Raw genomic sequence first — 20,923 nt, forward strand, 5'->3', positions numbered from 1 at the left:
TATGCAAAAAATCTATTATTATATTTGCCTTTTCGTTACATACAGTATTGACTTCAGATTGTTCTGATGTATAATAAGACCAATTATCTGCTTATAAATAGGTTATTTTGCCGTTCATACTATGGATGCGTCGTGCAGGACAGGCCTGGAGTCAGTGGAATGTGAAGCTCAGAAACAAAACTTAACAGAAATCTATGCTGAAGCTGCTATTTTAATGATCACCTGGGGTAATGTCTATCACTAGTAAAAACCAAGACACAAATTGCATATCCCACATTCTGTATTTCATGTATACCTGCAGCCACCAATATTTTCCAGTAAGGTATATAGCATGCATAATGTTTAGCGCACCATTTTTCATAATCATACACGCTTGCCGTTCAGCATAATAGTACTTCTGTGTCAAATTTCATATGTCTGGGAGAATTAGACCAGGAGATAAGGCAAAATGAGTTGTCCTCTTTCAATGAGCCGTCCTTAAAAAAATCTGGTGTAACTCAAGTATTTATTGACCAAAATTTAAAAATGTTTCACCCTCATAATAGCATATCCATGTCAAATTTCATGTGTCTAGGTGAATTAAATCAGAATATGAAACAAATGTGTTGTCATCTTTCAGTGGGCTGTCCCGAAAAACTAAATTTCAGTATAAAATGTTCCACAAATTGGCTATTTGTTGATCAATTTTGTTTGTTTCGAAACCATTTTACTGACTTCTGGGCACAAGAAAAAAAAAAAAATGCATTTTTAAACATTTAAACTCTCTTGCTTATATGTACGACACAGATCTTGAACTTTTAGAATTTAAGAACATATTATTTCTTGCCCAAAATATGTTGCGTAGATGAATAATAACAATTAGTTTTTTGTCTTTAAATTTCTTGGTAAATTACCCTTCAAATGGACAATACCGCAGTATAAACAAATCGTTCGTTCGTTCGTTTAAAGATTTCCTGCACATATAGTGCAGGCCGGGCCATACATTAGCCCGGTCAGTGGGGTATGGGCTGGTTAAAAAATAGTAAGAGGGGAGAACAGGACCTGGGGATTGCCCAGCACACACATCCTGTCTCCTGGCTGGCTTTGTGGTGTGTGTATATAAACAAAGAAGCAACAACATTTTTATTGACACGAGTAATGTGTGCCGTGACAAACGCTCCTTAAGAACGACTGTTTAATTGGTTGGCCTCACTTTATGACCAAAGAATATAGCAAAGAATGAAATTTTTAAAGTAATCTACTCGAAAATTATATTAGTAAAAGAAATTTTAACACTAATTCTCTTATTCTAACCCATTCTTTCCCAAAGATTAATGAAATCGACTGGAGACGGTCATACCGCGTTGAGTACACCGCTTCCCGTCCGATCAGCGAAGTTAAGCAACGTTGGGTCTGGTTTGTACTTGGATGGGTGACCGCCTGGGAACACCAGATGCTGTTGGCATAACGTTCTCCCTACGTGTCAAGTGGGGTTGGTGGAGGATTAGTGCCCCTCCCTGTAAAACAATTAACTCTAAGCCCTTGGCCACCCCGTTTGGGATACATGGCGTCTGGCAATGAATGAAAAAAAAAAGAAACAAAAATGGAACACTGAACGTCATAGTGCTGAAGTGATTATTGAGGATTGTTGCTAACACATTCAGCGCCAGGGAGTCTCTTATACTGAATACATATTAACCAACTATAGCAAGAAGAAGGGAAAATTACACCAGCATATTTAACGGGCTAAATTAAGATTAACAAAACTCTAACCTCCTTATTCTGAAATGACAGTATTCAGACAGACAATACTAGACAGGTGCAAGGTTATAGACAAAGACTATATATAACGTTTCTAAATTATGGTTATTTACTGAACCCTTAGACGACGAGAATCCACTCCTAAGCTGAGTATAAACATCAGGAGAATATAATAAGTCAAAATATTTGTCCTCGTCACAGGGTTTAGAATATACCAATAGCAGTTTCAGTCATCTGTACAAGAAGTGGTCAGCTAGGGCGCTCAGAAACGAAGACAGACTAGACTCATAAAGCGATATTATAACGTGAAAACAGAGACAAAGTTCCAGTGTTTCCTACTTATGTTTTTAGCGCTTGTCTGCCTTCATTTCTGTTCACCTCAAATCATTTACCTCACTGCCGATGGCCCAGAGGATGAAGAAGCGGTTGCACTGGTAGAGGTGTTCTGAGGAAGAATTCATAAAAGATATTAACTTTTTTTCATGAAAGTCTCCAAACGCGAGGAACATCAGGAATATTTTTTCTTCATTTTCATTCTAGTTTGGTTATGAAGGTGCTTCTATCATCAGGAATAATTGTGTGTGTGTGTGTGTGTGTGTGTGTGTGTGTGTGTGTGTGTGTGTGTGTGTGTGTGTGTTCATTCATTTTCATTCAGTGTCGCTATGTTGTGTTTAGTAGCCGTGTGAACGAAGATAAAATTATAACAGAGTAATCATACACAACTAAGGACTTGTGCTTAAAGTTTTAATCGGAGGCAGAAAGGCAAGACCCAAGACTCAAATTTTTGAAGGATATTTATAGAACGCCTGTGATAGATATGATTAGCCTGCATCCCATAATACAGTGCGCAGTCAGCAAAGATATGGAGACGCAACACACGTTCCGGCTGGTCAGACTAGTGCACTCGTTATAGATGGGGACCTGGAGACAGCTACAAAGACCAAAGGCTGGAAGTTTGAGGAAGAGTTGTTCTTTACAGGAGAAAAAAAAAAAAATCCATTTTAAAAAGCCATTCATTTCGAGATGCTTGGACACTTTGCGCTTAGAATACTGGAGGTCATAGGCAAAGGGAAATGCACACTAACATAGATCCTGAGGCGACCATCTGGATACAGGAAGGAGTGAAAGTATCAGATAATATTTTCCTTTTGCCGCCGATTGGAGAGAAAAGCCCGGTGAGTGCGTCGCTAGACAGATAATGTGTACCTGCAATAATGGATGCCGGATGCAACTAGCCAAAAAAAAAAAGAAAAAAGAAAAAAATGAAAAAAAAAACAGGGTCGTGCTCTGACGAAAACTGAGACAACAAACATTGATTGTCTGTCACAGTGACCCTCGAACAGTTGACAGGTATAAATCTAAATCTTCTCCATCTGTATCCGTCACATGGTTCAGAAAACATCGTCAAAGATCTGGGGCTTGCCTTCTCTTTCTCGATTCAAGTTTTAACCTCTTTAGCCTGAGGACGTCTTTTTGTACTCTGTTCTTCCTACTGCCAGGCGACTTAGGTTAGAGTACCATAGTAGTTAATCAGTTCATGAAATTGTATAATAAAATCTTTCCAGCTTAAAAAGTCTTTCCCAAGCTGAGTACAATCATTTTCGGGTTGTAGGAGTTAGGAGTTTGGCGTGTTTCGCTAGTTTTAAATAACTGTGAGACAAAACTGTGAAGAGATATGATTTCTTCCTATACACATGAGCCATAGTTCTGCTAACTCTCTACCCGTACCCCTGACTGCAACAAAAACCATACAGTGATTCGTAGCTTTTCCAGACTGCAATAGTGTCAGCGCAAGCTGTTCCTGTTTAGCAAAGCTTCTAACTACCACCTTAGCAGTGAACAGCAGGTGTGGGATTCACAGACATATCTGCGACCGATTCCTTGCTGTGGCAGGTTTATTTTTGTAAAATGAACTATAGGCACGGGAAGGCTATGCACTCTATTTCCATGTTCTCCCTGCATAAAACAGATGTAGCCAGCAATAATTTTGTTCTCATAATGGATGTATGTTTTTCGTAGGAGAAATAGTATACTTGGAAGGACTCATAACTCTTCTTTCCCTCTACTTCCTTCTAAAACAAATTTTGTTTACGACAAGGAGTCGATCGTAAATTTTTTCCAGACTACCATCCAGGGTCTTCCTTGGGTGTGAAACTCTGGCTACGGCTTCCCTCTAGACAGCGGCAGGATTAGAAGATGAGCAGAAACTATGGCACACAAGTGTATAGTCAAGGACAAAACTTCGCCCTTTTCTGTATTTCTTTTCCTCTGCTGACGAATATTGAGAGACTCATGTATGTTTCTCTGCCCACAGGCGATTTACTTATAATGTGTCATGGAGGAAAGTAACGGACATATCACAGGTGTGAATTAGGCCTGGGACTGAGGCCTGGCCTCCGTCTCGTGGCCTCGGACGCGACCTTGGCATCTATCTCCAAAGCTGGCCCTCTGGAAAGGGTTCAGGCCTTGTAACAGTTCCGAGACCAAACCACAGTTATGGATACAGAAGTGAATCCCAGAACACACACACACACACACACACACACACACACACACACATACACACACACACAGGAAGGGAAAGAATCAGCACAGTGATATGCCTGTTTTTTTTTTTTTTTAATGATAGGAAGAAGGAACCAAAGGCCACGAGCCCGCAATAACTGTTCCTTCCAAGAGAAAAACAAAATACAAGAGAGAGCCAAATTCAAGATCTGATCATTTCGAGACAGATAGATAGGGTTGCAAAGATACACTGAACATAAAAAATAAGCCTATGTGCAGTCAGGACTTTGCCGGAGGTGGAACCCAGAATTATAGAAATTAAATCTCGGTGAGTGTTCGTGTGGCCCTTATTTAGTGACACAGGGTTTTCTTAATCTAGGTCTTTCTTTCTTTTTGTGGAGACCTTGAAACCACAACACTTACGTCTGAAGTAGTGTTATGAGGCTGGCGGTGTTGATGAGATATAGTTTAAAATGTTTGAAACATACGATACTGCAGTCAGTCTGACATAAGAGAGTGCACCATCATGTCTAGTCCCGAACAAGAACAAGATTGCAATGCCAGCACCATCTTAGGCACGTCAAGTGTGTGAATACAAGCTTAATCCACATCCCAGTATTGTTAGTACCACAGAAGCCAATATTATTTATGATGGCATCTCTCAGCTTCTGAGTTCGTTAGCAGCATATGTGGTTGTGAATACTACTGTGGTTTATGTTGTACTACTACTCTGTAATAGGGTACGTCTGTGTTAAATAAATTTAATTTGTCCTAGTTTCTGTTCGTCATAGTAGACAAGCATTCAGCAACTGGTACAGAGATACCTATAAGCTATGTAGATAACACATTCACCATAAATGTTTAAGTGATATGATGGTATTTACATTTACCAGTCATGTCCTATGAATGTCCACAGTACTTTATTTTTTCTAGACCAGCAGCAGTTGGGGTAATACTGCCGCACTGTCGACAACTTCATTCTCTAGTCCCCGTGCGGAACTATCTTTTGAAACTACATTGCTAATTACTGCACATGGCAAAGGCATCACTCCATGCAAAAGTAAGTGGTTTTTATCAGATGTAAATCAAGTTCCCGTCCAAATATTGAAGCTGAGATTTCTGGTAACTTAACAATGATCAAACCACTGCCATATCTCTCCCTCATAGCTCCTCTACCCAGTTCATTGTCCACTGATGTACGCAATTACCCATATGAATGTTTTCAAAGCGATTCTATCTGCTTCGTTTTTGTATCCTTTATTAATGATGCCCAGAAAAGCAACTTAAAGAGATTCGGACCCATAAAAGATATGATAATAATTAAGGAAAAAAAAGTGTGTCTCTTTTATTGTACTTATATATCTGAAAAGTAATCACTGACCGTAAAACATAATGAAATAGTTTGTGCATTTGGAAAGGGTAGTAGTTTGGTGCTTTTCTGCTAATTATTAAAGTTTTAACAAGGAAATGAATAATGCTTATTGAGTACAAGAAATGAACCCTCTAAAAAGGGGTTTGTGTGAACACTGAAATAACACAGAGGACGACTTTCCGTCACCAAATTATCTGAAATTCCATAAGGGAATAATTATTGGAAGGTCATTAAAACTGGACAGAGACTGGCGAAGCAAATTCCATTCAAAGCTACATAACCAGAAAAATAAAAAGCTCTGAGACAATGAGCATGATCCTGCATTCAGACTTTGACCTTTACCTCCACTTTGACCTACCACTGATCTGTTCAAAAATATCATTACATCTCTGCGTCCCCACACATAATTCTCCAGCCGAGTGCAAGTAGGGTCATTGTCCAAACCCCGTTATAAATTCAGGTTTTCATTATACTTTTGTAAGGTACATGTGAAACCTTCCCCAATGAGTCAAGAGATTGGCGTTTTTACCACTGAATGCAATGTCACTTACGATGGTACTTCTTTGGCGAAACTCAAATTTAGTATATTTTTAGACACTGGCCCTCCTTGCACACAGCCGGAGAACTCATGTGCCAAGTTTGATTCAGACTGCATTACTGATTAAGAGATAATCCCACTCCCTAATGCTGCACCTAGAACTTTGGCCTTGACTCGTTACCTTAAATTCTGTTCATTCTCTTTCAAAATCCAGTAAGTTATTCCCAAACCACTACACAGTGTTTATGCTAAATCTGATAAATAAACGGAAAAAATATGAATGAGGTAGCTAATGCTGCGTCACGACACTGTACCACGAACTTTGACCTCGGCCTGTGACCTTGATGTTTGATTGTTCAGTAAAGAAAAAACATGACTTCTTTTCCAAACCCACCCACAGTATATGTGCCAAGTTTGATTAGAATAGGATCAGGTGGCATGAGGCTACTTGTTAACATTATACAAACAGACTTGATCACAGAAGCTATTGCCATTTTTAAAAAATGGAAAAGAGAAAAATGCATTGCTTAAAATTAATGAAAAAGTTGCTGGAAGGTGACCCTTTTGTTTTGCACAATTTTTCAAAACCCGAAGAATGTCGTTTTCCAGTCCTGTATCCCACGCATCCCTTAGCAAATATGAGTCGTGAAATGGTGGTGAGGGTGTTTTCAGCTTTGGTTAGGTGTTGGTTTGTGCAATACTTTTCACTAGCTTTCCTGGATTCACAAAAATCGTAGCAAGTTAATGTTTGTTTCATAATAGTCTTCATGAAAAGAAATAGCGGTAAAACAACTCTCACTTCCTCCTCTCTCTCTACCAGGAATTACTTCTGCTCCATTCTGCCGTCAGTTCATCCTGCCATCATCCCCTCACTACCGTTGTCTGCTTTCATCCTCCTCTCCCTCATGACCCGTCAACAAGAAACAACCAGAAGTGTGCGTAATAGGGACAGGGCAATGTCACTGTTTCACCGGCAAGGAGTTGTACAGTTCCTACCTGGCATATTGGGTGTGTAGCACTCATAGCCTGGGTGACCCACATACTGCTCCAAAGTCCGGCTTGCATCAGTCCCGTCCTGCGTGTGGCACTCAAACGCCACAACGTGATGAAGGTTACTACGAGCGTTCCTCCCATATTTCAAGCTGAACTGTAGAAGTAATAAAGCCATGAACAAAATACATGCATGAACATACAGTAAATGCACCCATAAATAAATTATGCACCCATTAACATCCATTCAGCAGTATTCATATTTGCTTACATTCATTCTAGTCATTTTAAGTAATTTAAATACGTCTGGGCACAATCAGGTTAATTTATGTTCTTCAAGGTTACCTCAGGTCAAGTGCATAATCAGTTCAGGTTAAATATATTCAGTGAAAGCATTTTTATTAAAATTTACTTGACTTACTTCAAGACCGCTGTTTTTAACCTCTTCATGCAAGATGACACAACGTGAATCATAAGCCTTGCAATCTGAAGTGACAGATGACCCAACATGATGCAACTTCCCTATAAATGGTAGTAGAAACTTTTCCTGTGGATGGATTTGTGTCAAATTTGGTTGAGTCAAAGCTGAGGATAGCCAGGTCTAGGGGAAATAATGGCAACACCCGGGAGCTTATCGGTGGAGCCAGCGGCCTATATTTAGCTCAGTACTCTCCTGGCAGTCAGGCTCAAAGGGTGTGTGAGCGCACGTCGGGCATTTAAACCCGCGTTTGCTATTACCGCACCGCCCATACCTTACGTGTGTATAGTGATATTGTGTTGTATATAGTGCAGTGTGCTTGTGAAGAACGTTAAAAGTGTATTCTTATATTTTTTCAGGGAAAGCCAGATTTGAAAATTCATAACTGATTTTTACCGGTCCGTTGCAGTATTACACTACGGAAAAAATGTCTTGCAAGAAGTTATCCGAGAAGGACTGTATAGAAATACTTGTTCAGTGGCAGTGAGAGTGAGGAAAGTGATAGTGAAACAGATAGTGAATATATTGAGGAGGAGAGAGTGAGGAGCAGGAGAGCGAGGGGGAAATCTGACCTGAGGAGTGATAAGCGCAAACCCCAGGTCAAGGCCGCGGAGATAAGCACACCAGAGAGTAGTAGTAGCACCATCACTACCACCACTCCTTTCACCACTGCCACCACTGGTGTTACTAAAACTCCTGTTACCGCCATCACTCTGACGACATTTTTCACCTCTCTAGAGACTACCACCATCCCTGCCATCATTCCTATCACCCCAGACACCGCTGCCTTCACTGCCACCACTGAAACCACCCTGACCCTGGAGACTGAGCTGCATTATCGCCACCTATCATCCCCCCCCCACCACCACAAGCACTGACCTCTTTCCCCATAGTCATCCTACACTCTCACCACACTTGAAATCACCTGCATCTCACCATCCATCCAAGATATTTCCATATCATCTTCCCCAGCTAAATCAGGAAAGTCACTGTCCCCTTCAGACTTCATTCCCCCTGAATATAAGCCATCATCATCAGCAGCAGCAGCACCACAACCATCTTCTCCACAACCATCACCACCACAACCATCTTCATTACAACCATCACAGTAAATCACATTGCAAACACACACACACACACACACACACACACACACACACACACACACACACACACACACACACATCACAAATACTCACACACACACACAGGCTGTGATCGTACCTGTCCTCCTCTGCAGCTCCATCTCCTCTCAAGAAACACCACAACACTGCTAGAGAACATGAGTAACCGGCTTATTTGTCTAGTTTTTATACTATTGTATTGTAAGGTATAAAATGTGTGTTTACTATATATTTCTCATAGGGAAAACGTGGTGGATTTCACTGCTGTTCTCTGTCATTATACTTGTAAAGTATAGGTCGCATAAAAAATGTGAAGAAAGCTTGATCAAGCTGATGATTACTTACGCATACTTTTGTAAAGCAAAGTAACCTATGTGTGAAAATAACTGGAGAAAAGTTACAAAAGACGAACATACTCAGCCTATGGGCCTGAACGTACGTGCTGTCACTGTGCGCAAACTGCATGCAACCCATCGTAACTTTTCAAAATTCATTTTCTCTATAACAATAATGGTTATAACACTGTGAATTATATCATGGGCTTTCTTAACCTCTAGGCTACAAAACTGGTTAGAGTTTACATTTATATTTGTTACAGTGTCACTGACAATATACGAAATAATACACAAATCACAGGTTTTTAGGCGATTATTGTAGTTTTTTCGATTTACTCGAAAATTATTGGACGTATCAACTTGACATTTTCACAGACGAAAGATCGTGCAATTCTGCATATAGACATGTCCTTTGCAGCTGTGCGTCATGGGAAAAATTTTTCACGGTGATGTTGGGAAGTTATGAGAAGCTAGTTTTCATGTAAATAAGGTTTATTCACGCTTCATTTCTGTACATTTATTCATCTGTTTTATTTATTTTTTTTCTTATCTGATAGAATAAACATCAACGAAGATGATGGGAAGAGATTAACAACAATAGAAGAACTTTCCGAGGGTAAATTGGGCTATAGAAATTTTTCCCTTGCTGTGCAAGCAGAGCCAGCCTGAGCAAGGTTTTGGTTCTCTGCGTGGAAGCAAAACTTTTTGAAAACTTATGGTGTGCAAGAGGGTTATTTAACTTCTGGTCCGCTGAGGTCACTCAGACTCCATCAAACCCAATCACCGATCAGGCGAACCTTACTCGTATAAAGCCAGGAGCAAAAAATTAGTCCTTTTCATACTAAAATTTCCAATTTTTTTCTTCATCATCATCATCTTATTCACTTGCACTGTGATATGCAAAGTGAACCTATATGAGCACAGTGTACATTTGTTTTCTTGTTTCCTCTCCCAAGAGGAAGTGTTTTGTTGCATTTCCCAAAGCAATGTTCTTTTCTGTGTTTTTTTGTGTTACTTTTGTTGTTCTTACCACCACTTGTTGCCACGGCCTCGTAACTTTATTTCTGGGCTGATTAGTCTGAAAATTACCATGCATATATTTTATCTGGACCTGATATCTCGAGACAGTTTTTATATTTTCAGTTTGAACCCTTGATTGCATTTTATATTCCCCAGAGTGTAAAAAGACGGATACAGAACAACCAAAAGACGATCGTGAAATCATCAGACACCAAAACACCCAGTCTGTTCGTAGACTTTAAAAAACACCCATCCCAATAAAAGGACGGGTTTCCAGAGATAAAGTTTGAGGGCCTAAGGGCGCTGAGCCGGGATGAGAGTTTCCGTCCGTTCTTTCGTCCGCGCTCTAGAGGCCGTTGTCAAGGGAAACACAGTAATGGACCGATTTAGAAGACTGAGGTGTTGAGTGAATCCTCTCCATCTGACGCTGTGCGCCTGTCGCATTGATGGACATGCCCAAAGTCACAGTGACCACAACTGTCTGTATGTCTGTATAATCGGTAAGGGATGTCAACATGCTGTAATTTATGCCCTCATCATAATTTTGATACAACTCACTATAAACTGGCAATCTGCAAAAACTTTAAATACCGGCCTGTGTCGCTACCTCAATAAGTGGTCAGGCAAATACGTAGGGAAGTAGAGCTGTGGGTAGGCAGGAAAGTCTGAAAGTGGAGAAGTATGTAAACTTGTAGACAAGGAGGTAAGGAGGTCGGGAGGGAGGCAAGTAAGCAGGTAGGGAGTTAGGGGACGGGAGTAGGTTGGTTGGTAGGTAGGTAAGAAGGTGGAGTGGGGAGCAGACAGGGAGGTAGGTAGGTATACAAGTTGGTAGGTATGAAAGCAGGTAGTGAGGGAGGCAGGCACGGGGTTAAGGTAGGAAGAAAGGCAAGTAGTTGAAGAGGAAGGTAAGCAGGAAAAAGCAACAAGAAGTGCAGTTTATCCCTTATGTTGTGAAGGAATAATTTGCACCTTAATACCACAGTGCAACAGAATGGCCGCATAACCCGAAATCAATGCGAAAAACAACGAATCCACTGTACACGGCAAGGATCATACGTGACTTGCTGCGAGACCCTATCGTGGCAAAATGCAGCCAGTACCGTAATTTCGAACGGGTTACAGTAGAGGTGAGTTCAGTCTGAATATGACCCCTACTCTGATTGCTCTGTGATTCTATCCAAATGAGTTACAAATAGATACATGTATATGCGCGTGAGTAACAAACTTTGGGAAATATCATCAATTTTCTTGCAAATGTTGCCACTCTTTTCATTAAAATTTATTTTTTTATTTTTTTTATTTTTTTTCTTCATGCATTCGCTCATGTATTTACTGAAAGGCAGGAGTTATGAAAAGGTGGGGCTGGGTAAATAAGATCGGATAGGATGAAAGAGTACAGCCTGTGAAAGCGGGCATTGTACGCGAGGTAAGATAAGTGAGAAAAAGGTTTAAATCAAACTTTTCACCCAGAAGATAAAGAACAGGAAGAACACGACAGGAAGAATACATTGTTCTCCGGTACCGTTTTCAGAATGTAATATTTCTGTATACTCTGGTTTTATTGCTGATTGAGACACGGGCCTCTGCTGTCATGTATTCCAGTAGTGTCTATACAGCGACAGGACTCACCCCAAGGTAATGGTGTTTCTTTTGCCACTTTGGTATCTTCTCAACGTGGCACCAGTAGAATGTGTTCTGCGTGTGTGGCACTGTGACACTCTGACTCACTCGCCACACCTGCGCATCCTCTGGCACCATCTCCTGGTAGAATGGCATCAACACATAGGCGAACCTGATGAAAATAAGGGCTTATGAGGGTACACAGAGGCAGGCAGGGTACGCAGGCCTAAAGACAAGGTAAACTGTACAAAACATTCATTGTAACATCTATCTATATACCTAGGCTGCTTCCCCCAAGGAAAGGGAGGTAGTTGTAACATAATACGAAGAAAGTTCACAAAAATGCACAGAACAACAATTATTAGTGTCGAAGACTCATGGCAGCAATGCATATAAACCAGGTAGACAAAAACAAATGTATACGATTATAGTGAGGCAAATTTTTCGGGCTCTTTGGGCCAGTTCAGGTGGATCTGCACTGTCGGGGCCTCTCTAGATGCTTGTGAGAATGGACTGAGACTAGTCGTTTCCTGAACGTTGCTCCTTTTGAATGGGAGAAACAAGTGGGAGCAACAAGGAAGCAATTAACTGAGTTATGTAAAAAAATAATGAAAGATAATACGTCAGGTAAATCATTAATGTCAGTTATTAATGCACGGTTGCTTCTACTGTACAATAATTTAGTAGTTGTTCACCATCATTCATAATACCATGATTCTTACCACACAGTGTTAGTGCAAGACTGAAATAGAATTGACTTAAACCAGTGTTACAGTTCTCATCCTTGAGGAATTACTACTGAGAAATACTTGCTACTGCCGTCTTTACTTTTTATATTCCCTTGAGACTAAAAAAATTATATTTTTCTCCAGACATATTTTTTCCATTAGTTTAGGAATAAATAAGTGATTTCAGTTTAGGTCTTAGTGATCATTAATTTCATTAAGAGTCTGCATTATAATCATCACCTTACCACATTAGTACTGGCTGTCAATTATGTGAAATCCATTTTTGTTTTAACATTTATCTTTTGAGCATAGTGACAGTCTTTATGCTATCAGCCTTTTACCCTCTACCAAAAACTACCTTTTTCGCTTGGTGCTAAAGTGCAGCTTTGTGTACAAGCAGCTCGTCAGTTCAGTCCAGAAGACGGGCCGAGTAGTCCAGTCTAGACAGGCTAAACTGCTTCGCCAGAACTCCCATGAAACTGACCCAGTCAGCCTGGACTGGTCGTGAAAATGCACTATACTTCGTTTACTCTAACTTGGCCCAGATTTTCATGCTTTTGAAGCTAATTTCTTATAACTCAGTGGTAGAAAAATCCAGCGCTACGGTTCTACATTCCTTTTATAACATTTCTCTGTGACAGGCATCATATTCTAGTGCTGATGTATACTTACAGTTCAGCATTCATTTTGGAGATATGGAAAGTTCAGGCCAAGATAGTATAACAGAGTATGGTACTTGGCCAACTGACATACTCATGACATCAGTGACTTACTTGTTTCCCCGATGAGGACCGTGGTAGGAAGGGTGTTCGTCACTGGGGTCGCTGTCTCCCCACGCGTACAGCAGCCGCACAGTGTCATTCTGTCGTGGAAAATTTGGCACAGCGTCTAGTCCCGCCATTTCAGTTATATCTATTTTCCGTTTTTATTCTTGCTTGATTGTTTTATTCATATTAGGAGGGACTTTTTCCAAGTAGACGGTTTATATATTGCCGTCGTTAAATCTTTTAATACAAGTGGTCTCTCCTAAACTTAACAAAAAATCAACTGGTGATAAGAAAAAACAAAATTAAGAAACATTAAGCAACTTGCATATAACTGAATGCCCCTACTCAGAGCAAAACCCCTCACCCATTGGCAACTCAGAAACACAAGAATGGTCAAACATAGTCGCACGAGCAGGTTTTCTGGCATTTTTTTTTCTAGGAACATTGTCCTCGCAACATCTCTTGATAACTTTCAAGGGAATATTTTAACACAAACTTTCACAGCCACGGGCAACCTATGAAAAGCTACCACCATCATCGAGTTACCTGAGAAAACCTGCCACAAAACTGCTCGTGTGGCGCCTCCTTAACTCTGCAGGTGACACATATACAGTATGTAGCGCCATACCTCAACTATACAACATAATTTCACACTGTCCGACATTCATACAACAGAGGCAGCAACACAATATGTCAAGTGTGCTCGACTCTGTGATGTTCGCCCAGGTAAATCGGTCTGGTATATCCTTATCGTGGGCCTGCTCAGTCTCTTCCAACAACTGCAATCGCACACTTACTGTAAGGACGTAATCGTGCGGGTCGCAGGTGTTGATGTCCCTGGCCACAACAAGGACGGTGTGCGTGTCGTTCTCGTGTGCGTGCAGCGGCCGCCAGTCAGCGTGGTCGTCGAGGGGCGGTGTGAGTTCACCCACGCCGTGGCGGTCCTGCAGGAACAGTCGTCCGTCCTTCACCCAGGCGGTGATCATGTCCCCGCCAGTCATCCCGCCATTAGACGAGAACCCGAACCCCAGCCAGCCAAGGGTGCGAGCATGGATCTCCCACACCACCTCCTGCATCGGAACAATGGTACTTAGGAATACCAAAAGGAGCATAACGTTGACACACCAACATTGTCAGGGAAATTATAACACACCAGCCATCCCGACATAGGCCGGAAACACAAACCCTAGCTAGCCACGAGTGCCAGCATGGATCTCCCACACCACCTCCCATCAGTGATAGAGACACTTAGCAATACCAAAATAAGGCATTAATTAACACGGCAACATTGTCAGGGGGAAACCTAACACGACAGTCATTATTCCGTTCGACGAGAATATGAACCTCAGCCAACCTCAGGTGCGGGTATGTATCTCTCACAAAATATACCCCCAGAGAAACATTGACACACCAGAAACTGATTTGTATGCCTTAACCATTTGACTGTTGGGATGAACAAACTCGTTTTGTGTTGTCCTAATTTGATTCTTCAGCGTACCAAGAGGGGAGAAAGAGTCACTCGAGATGGTTTTTGAAGCAATTGCTATGATTTCTCTCCCAGCTGAACAAAATCCTCTGCTGCTAGGATGAAAAAAAAATGCTCAAGTACCTCAGCAGCAAGCAAAGTATTAAATTATATGCAAGCCCCTGATTTCTACGGTCACTTATGGAACACGTGAAATTGGCCGATGTGATTAGCCTGCATCCCACATTACAGTGTAGTCAGCAACGTTACAGAAAGTTCAGATGTGTTCTATCATTTCGAGCATCAAATAATAGCGTCAGTAACTGAGGGCTTTACCTCCGGTTTGTCTTCATAGTTCAAATATTGTGGTGTTTTGACTTAGCTTTTGTTGTTGCTGCTCAGCCCCGGTCCATCTGTCCGAGCAGATCCATCGACCGCATGGAAGCAGCTTGTCCCTATGGGGTTGTCCTATAGGTGTCCTACACTGGTGATGTTGTGTGTATGTCTTAGTGTGACATGTGCTGTACAGTGCTCCATTATGTGTTACGTTGTGTGGTCCTATTCTACAAGCAGGGCACGTGTCATCTGTGATTCTACCCAGCCCATAGCTGACCTGGTAGGTAAACAGGGCTGGGTTATATCCTCATCTAAGCCTAGGTAAATGATCTCGATCAGATCTGCTGAAGTATAGCTCCAATGGGTGGGTGTCAGGATGCGGGGCTTGCAATATAGCGCTCTGATCAAGGTGTGGTATTGCCTTGCAAGTGAGTATATAGGTGTTTCTTGATTGCTTGTGTTGGATTGTCTGGAAGTAGGATATTGTTGTAGAAGGTTTGATATTGTATGGTGATTGTTTTATGTGCCAGGGTGTGTTGTGTGTCTCTGCCATGTAATGACATGGGCGTTATGTACTGGCACAGACTGCTACATAGACCTGTGTACATACCTCTCATATCAAGGTAACCTCTGACAGACAGGACTTTAGCTTCAGAATGTGAGCTGTGGCAGTGGTTTTGGTGCAGGCAATGGTGATAGGTCAGGCGTGGTTCTGTATGATTTGCAAGGTGAGCAATAAATATTAGAAAGGATGGGAGTCCATGCCGGGAAAGCCCATGGCGAAAATAGGTCCATGGTGAAAATTGGTCCATGGGGAAACTAGGTTCATGGTATAAATAGGCCCATGGTGAAATTAGGTCCATGAGGGAAATATGTTTATGAAGGAAAATAGGTAAGTCTGGAAAATAGGTTCATGCGGGAAAGTACGTTCTTGACAAAAAATGAGTCCAAGAGGAAAACTGGTCAATGGGAGAACTGATCCCTGAGGAAAATTAGATGGGCTGTGAACTGCCCCTTAGGGGGTGTGGCTGGAGACAGGCATAAGTGCTAATGATCTTGACACAATGTCAATGTTATTATTTGCATGTTGTGCTATAGGCAGTGTAGCAGGTAAATCAAATCTTACTGCTGTAATTCGTACGAATAAAACAAAGACATTACATATGTAACAAAAGAGATGCAGTCATCACTGTCGTCATCTTGACCTATTTTTTCCACCTAAGGATGGGGTGAGATAGGATGCAGAAAACAATGCAAGGGAAAATAGGAAAGTGGGAGAACTGTTAACTGCATACCTAGTATATTGGGATGGATACAGTCACTGTGAATTAGTACTATATTTAACTTCTCTGGGTTAAGCCTGGTATACAGCCAGCTTCACTGAGCGAATTTGTCCCACACAGCTGCCTGGGGAGGTATAATTTTCCAAAATAAATCACGGAGAAAAAGATGCTACTAAGGCTCCTATGTAATTCAGACAATGACCTCTTGGCCCACAAACCTGCTTGTTTAGGTCCGGTGTCCAGAGCACTGTGAAAACGCCGTCAGGATCCAGCACGGCCTGGTGTGTGTGCTCAGCTTGGTGGTGGGCGGGCAGGGAACACAGCTGCACTTCAGCTGCCACGTCAAGCCTGGGTCTGTTGAGTCTGTCTGCCTCACTGATGCCAGTCATAACAGCCGCCACCGCCACCACCCACCACAACAGCCCCGTCAGACCCATACCTGCAACACTGGGGAGGGACAAGAAAAAGGTTTTGATTAACACCTATAGACCACACGAGGATCATTAAATTCTTGAATCTATTGATGATGTTATCATTCATGCTAACTCCACATGTGTATTTAGTGCCTGTCATTCACTTGCATGCCCCCACTGCAGGAGGTCACCTTGACATGGTGTTGGGGCTTGAAGCGTGGTTGGCAGTGCCACCTACTTTGGAGGCATGCCTACTTTTGTAGGGTTTGGCATTTGTTGGCCATGTGGACTAAGCATCCCCTACATCATTGGTAGAGGAGGCCTGCTGGTATTGTTAGCCCCAGCCCATTTTCCATATAGGGCGGGACTGTTGCCTCCCCACGTGTTTCCCGTGCGTGGCGTCCCGTAGTGCTGGGAGATGGGAGTCCTGGAGGTTGAGCGATGCTGCACGATGTGCCCTGCAGCTAGCAATACACCTCTTTGGTCCCTTATTCTGGCTAGACTGGTGGCCTGGTTGGGCCCAACCAGGTCAATCGGCTGGTCATGCGTTGGCTAAGGTCAAGTGGGCACTGTGGGGCCTGGTGGCTCCTACCGTCCTGGAGTCACCCTTGCCCAGGTCCCCTGGTGGTTACCTGCGTATACTCTCCTGCTACCTCTGGGGTCACCAGTGGTGTTATCCCTGAGATACGACCTCCCTGGTTGGGCTCCATGGTGGGTGGAGGGATGAGGGAATGAAGTTTCTGTCGTATATTAATGGATTATTTAACAAAAAATACTGTTGACGACACCTCATCTGTCCCTGGTAATTCTGCGGAATCGTCCTCTTTAATTGCCACGTTAGAGCCTTTCCAGGTCCCAAAGGACTATCCTCCTCTGACCCAGCATTCAACTAGGAATAGGAGGTCACGTCGGGTTGGTTTGGCTCCGGGGTTCAGTTCGGAAGAGAATGAGCCTGAGACCTTCACTAAGTATCTAGTACTGAAACCCTCTGCTGGTGGTTCAGTGCTGGATATAGATATTTTTGAACTGCACCGAGCCATTGTTTTGCTTGGGGCCGTGAACCGGCGATCTCAACCCAGGTGGATGGTAGCCTACTTATTGAGGTGTCCTCCCCAGTAGAAAGTTCCCATCTCCGGAATCTGACCTCCATATCTGGCAATAGTATGTCCAGTGTACCCCATGGCACCTTCAACCAAAGTAAGGGGGTTATTTACTCTCGGGACCTCCTGCGGTACCCTGAGTCACAGTTATTAGAAGAACTATGCTCTTATGGTGTTGTAAAGGTTGACCAGGTACAGAAGAAGATCGATGGTATTCTGACCCCGACTCTGACGCTGTTTCTGACCTTTGACCGCTTAACGTTGCCTGCTTCCATGAAACTTGCTTGGCTCTCTCTGCCTGTGAAGCCTTATGTTCCGAACCCAAAGTGGTGTTTCCACTGTCAGGGGTATGGGGATGTTAGAAAATTTTGCCAACACGCACTGGCTGGCCATCCTGGTGTTTGTGCCACCTGTGGCGAAATGAGTCATACCAGTGATTGTCCAGGACCCCTTAAATGCTATCACTGTGGGGGTCCTCATGCTGTATTTTCCAAAAACTGTCCTCGCTACTGCCTTGAAAAGGAGGTTTTGAGCATTCGCGCACGTGAGAAGGTTTCCTTTCCAGAAGCAAAGAGGAGGGCCCAGACTCTCTTCTTTCAGCCTGGAGTTTTTTATGCTTCTGTCCTTTCTGGGGCGCCAGTACGTCGTTCTGTGTCCCAGAAGTTGCCACGACCCTTTACAGTGACCACTTCCCCACCTACTGAATTGACGGATGCTAACCCTGGAATTACTAATACGTGTGTGACTGATGCTCGTCCACCCACTGCTCCAACTGTCTCTGCCTCCACTTCAGTGGCTGATGGTTTGCGTACTTCTGTGGTGGTGGCAGATGTACATGTTGACGAGACTCATCCCCCCTTATCCAGTATGGACGAGCCTCCTTCTGTACCTGGCAAACGTCACCGTAATTCGTCAGAGTCCTCAGAGCCTGAAAACCGGCCACCTAAAATCTCTGTTGTCGAACCTTGTATCAACCTCTCTACTGTTCCCTCTGCCTCAGAGGAGGAGGGGTCTAGCCAAGTGGAAGCTGCTGCTACTGGTTCACCTGTAGTCAGGTCCCCACCTGGGGATGGTGTTGGAGAGACCGTTCGTGCGTCCGCTCTGAAAAATACAATGTTATCCTCGCAGAGTTCTAATCCTGTCAACTCTCTTTCCACTTCTGGAGCTTCTAATCGTGGCACTGGCCATCCCACATCACCTAAGGTGGCCTCCAAGCCTCTTTCCAAGCCGAATGTTAATCCATCTCAAAGGAAGAATGTTGTAAAACTTTCCTCTTCCACGTCCTCACGTTTGCCCATGGATGCTCGACATAAAGAACAGGTTCTTGGTGCTGGGCAGTCTCTTACCAAGGGCCTTTCTAAGCATCATTCCAAACTCGCTCGCATGTCAGGAGGTGTACAGTCCCGCACTTAATCATTTTCCCCTCCACTATGGGTTCTATCATCCAGTGGAATTGTCAAGGTCTACGTGCTAACTATGAGGAACTGTGTCATCTTGTTTCTCAATTTACTCCTCTATGCATGTGTATCCAGGAGACCATGGTTGGTGATACTGCTCCTGCTGGTCCTTCTGGCTACAGTGCTTTTTATTCTGATCCTCTGCCAGGCCAAGGTCATCAAGAAGGTGCTGCTATCTTCCTTCGCAGGATATTCCATATAGTCATCTGGATATTTCCAGTCCCTTGCAGGCAGTTGCTGTCCGGATGTTTTTACGTCGGCAGTATACAGTTTGCAGTTTTTATCTACCTCCTAGTGCTACTGTTGAAAGGGCGGATCTGGAACGCCTTATTCATGGCCTTCCTTCTCCCTTTCTGTTACTAGGAGATATGAATGGCCACCATCCATTATAGGGAAACGATGAGACTAACCCTCGGGGTGTTATGCTAGCCTCTTTAGTGGAAGGTGAGGAGGTAGGCATTTTAAACTCCAATTTAATGACTTATTTCCATAGCCAGACAGGAACTTTTACTGCCATTGATTTGTCCTTATGTTCAGCTGATGCTGTTTTAGATTTTAACTGGGATGTGTTGCCAGACCTGTATGGCAGCGACCATTTTCCGTTACTCTTAACTGCTAGTGCAGGTGGACCTCAGCCACGTCTTCCTCGCTGGCTTTTGGATAAGGCTGACTGGCCACGTTTCAGGGAATTAAGTTCCATTTCCCTTTCTGTCAACGAGTTTGGCTGTCTTACTGAGGCTGTGTCATATTTCAATACCGTGTTGCACTCAACAGCCCTATTATCTATTCCAAAAACAAAGGGTTGGTTTCCTAAACGTACGGTTCCTTGGTGGAACTCTGAGTGCAGTTCCACAGTGAGAGCCAAACGAGTCGCCTACTCACGACTTCGTCGTCACCGCTGGGATCCTCAGTATTTGGTGGCGTATCAGAGGGCACGAGCTCATATGAGGCGGGTCTTAAAGGAGGCCAAGCGTTCGTCCTGGAAGGGTTATGTTTCCTCCATCAATTCGAGGACTTCCATCACCCAGGTGTGGAAACGGGTAAGGAAAATTTTGGGAAAATTTACTGTTCCATCCCCTCCTGTTTTATTTGCAGCAGGTGGCACTGTGGCTAAGCCATTTGCTGTTGCAGAGTTGCTTGCTGATCATTTTGCCAGTGTGTCACAGAAGGATGCCGATACGCCTTCAGCTTCCCACCGTCAGCGCCTAGAGTCTCGTGGTCTCAGTTTTGCCTCTGCTGGGGGAGAGCCTTACAATGTTTCATTTTCAATTTCTGAACTCCAGACGGCTCTATTGCAGTGCCATGATTCCTCTCCTGGTTAATGTTGATATTCCTTATGCCTTTTTATGCCACCTGTCTGGTGAATCCCTGATGTTTTTACTTTCACTGTTTAATAAGATCTGGTGTTCTGGGGAGTTTCCAGCTTGTTGGGGTGTTGCTGTAGTTATCCCCATCCCCAAACCAGGTAAGGACCACCTACAGGCAACGAATTATCGGCCTATTTCTTTGACGTCTTGTATATATATGCAAAGTCTTGGAAAAGATGGTCAATGTTAGGCTTGTGTGGTTTTTAGAGAGAGGTGACTTCTTATCCCCTGCCCAGTATGGTTTTCGAAAAATGCGATCTACCTCTGATGCATTACTGTCCTTGG

The 20,923-nt window shown here is 43.0% G+C and overlaps 1 protein-coding gene and 1 non-coding gene across 2 annotated transcripts in view; one reads left to right on the top strand and one right to left on the bottom strand.

The window, feature by feature from the left end:
- Positions 1 to 20,923, bottom strand: part of LOC145406678 (DBH-like monooxygenase protein 1) — a 60,702-nt gene that overhangs the window by 22,594 nt on the left and 17,185 nt on the right. The window contains exons 2-7 of the mRNA XM_080277774.1: positions 16,520 to 16,748; positions 14,015 to 14,287; positions 13,224 to 13,312; positions 11,732 to 11,894; positions 7,152 to 7,302; positions 2,133 to 2,185 (exon numbers count right to left, since the gene is read on the bottom strand). Coding sequence (XP_080133900.1) covers positions 2,133 to 2,185; positions 7,152 to 7,302; positions 11,732 to 11,894; positions 13,224 to 13,312; positions 14,015 to 14,287; positions 16,520 to 16,748 — 958 coding nt within the window. The remainder of the gene's footprint in view (positions 1 to 2,132; positions 2,186 to 7,151; positions 7,303 to 11,731; positions 11,895 to 13,223; positions 13,313 to 14,014; positions 14,288 to 16,519; positions 16,749 to 20,923) is intronic.
- Positions 1,326 to 1,444, top strand: LOC145406993 (5S ribosomal RNA). The gene has a single exon (XR_013898658.1). It is a non-coding gene; the product is annotated as a 5S ribosomal RNA (ribosomal RNA).

Source organism: Coenobita brevimanus, chromosome 71 (genome assembly GCF_032717465.1).
Source record: "Coenobita brevimanus isolate Jiangsu-jjx chromosome 71, ASM3271746v2, whole genome shotgun sequence".
NCBI lineage: Eukaryota > Metazoa > Arthropoda > Malacostraca > Decapoda > Coenobitidae > Coenobita > Coenobita brevimanus.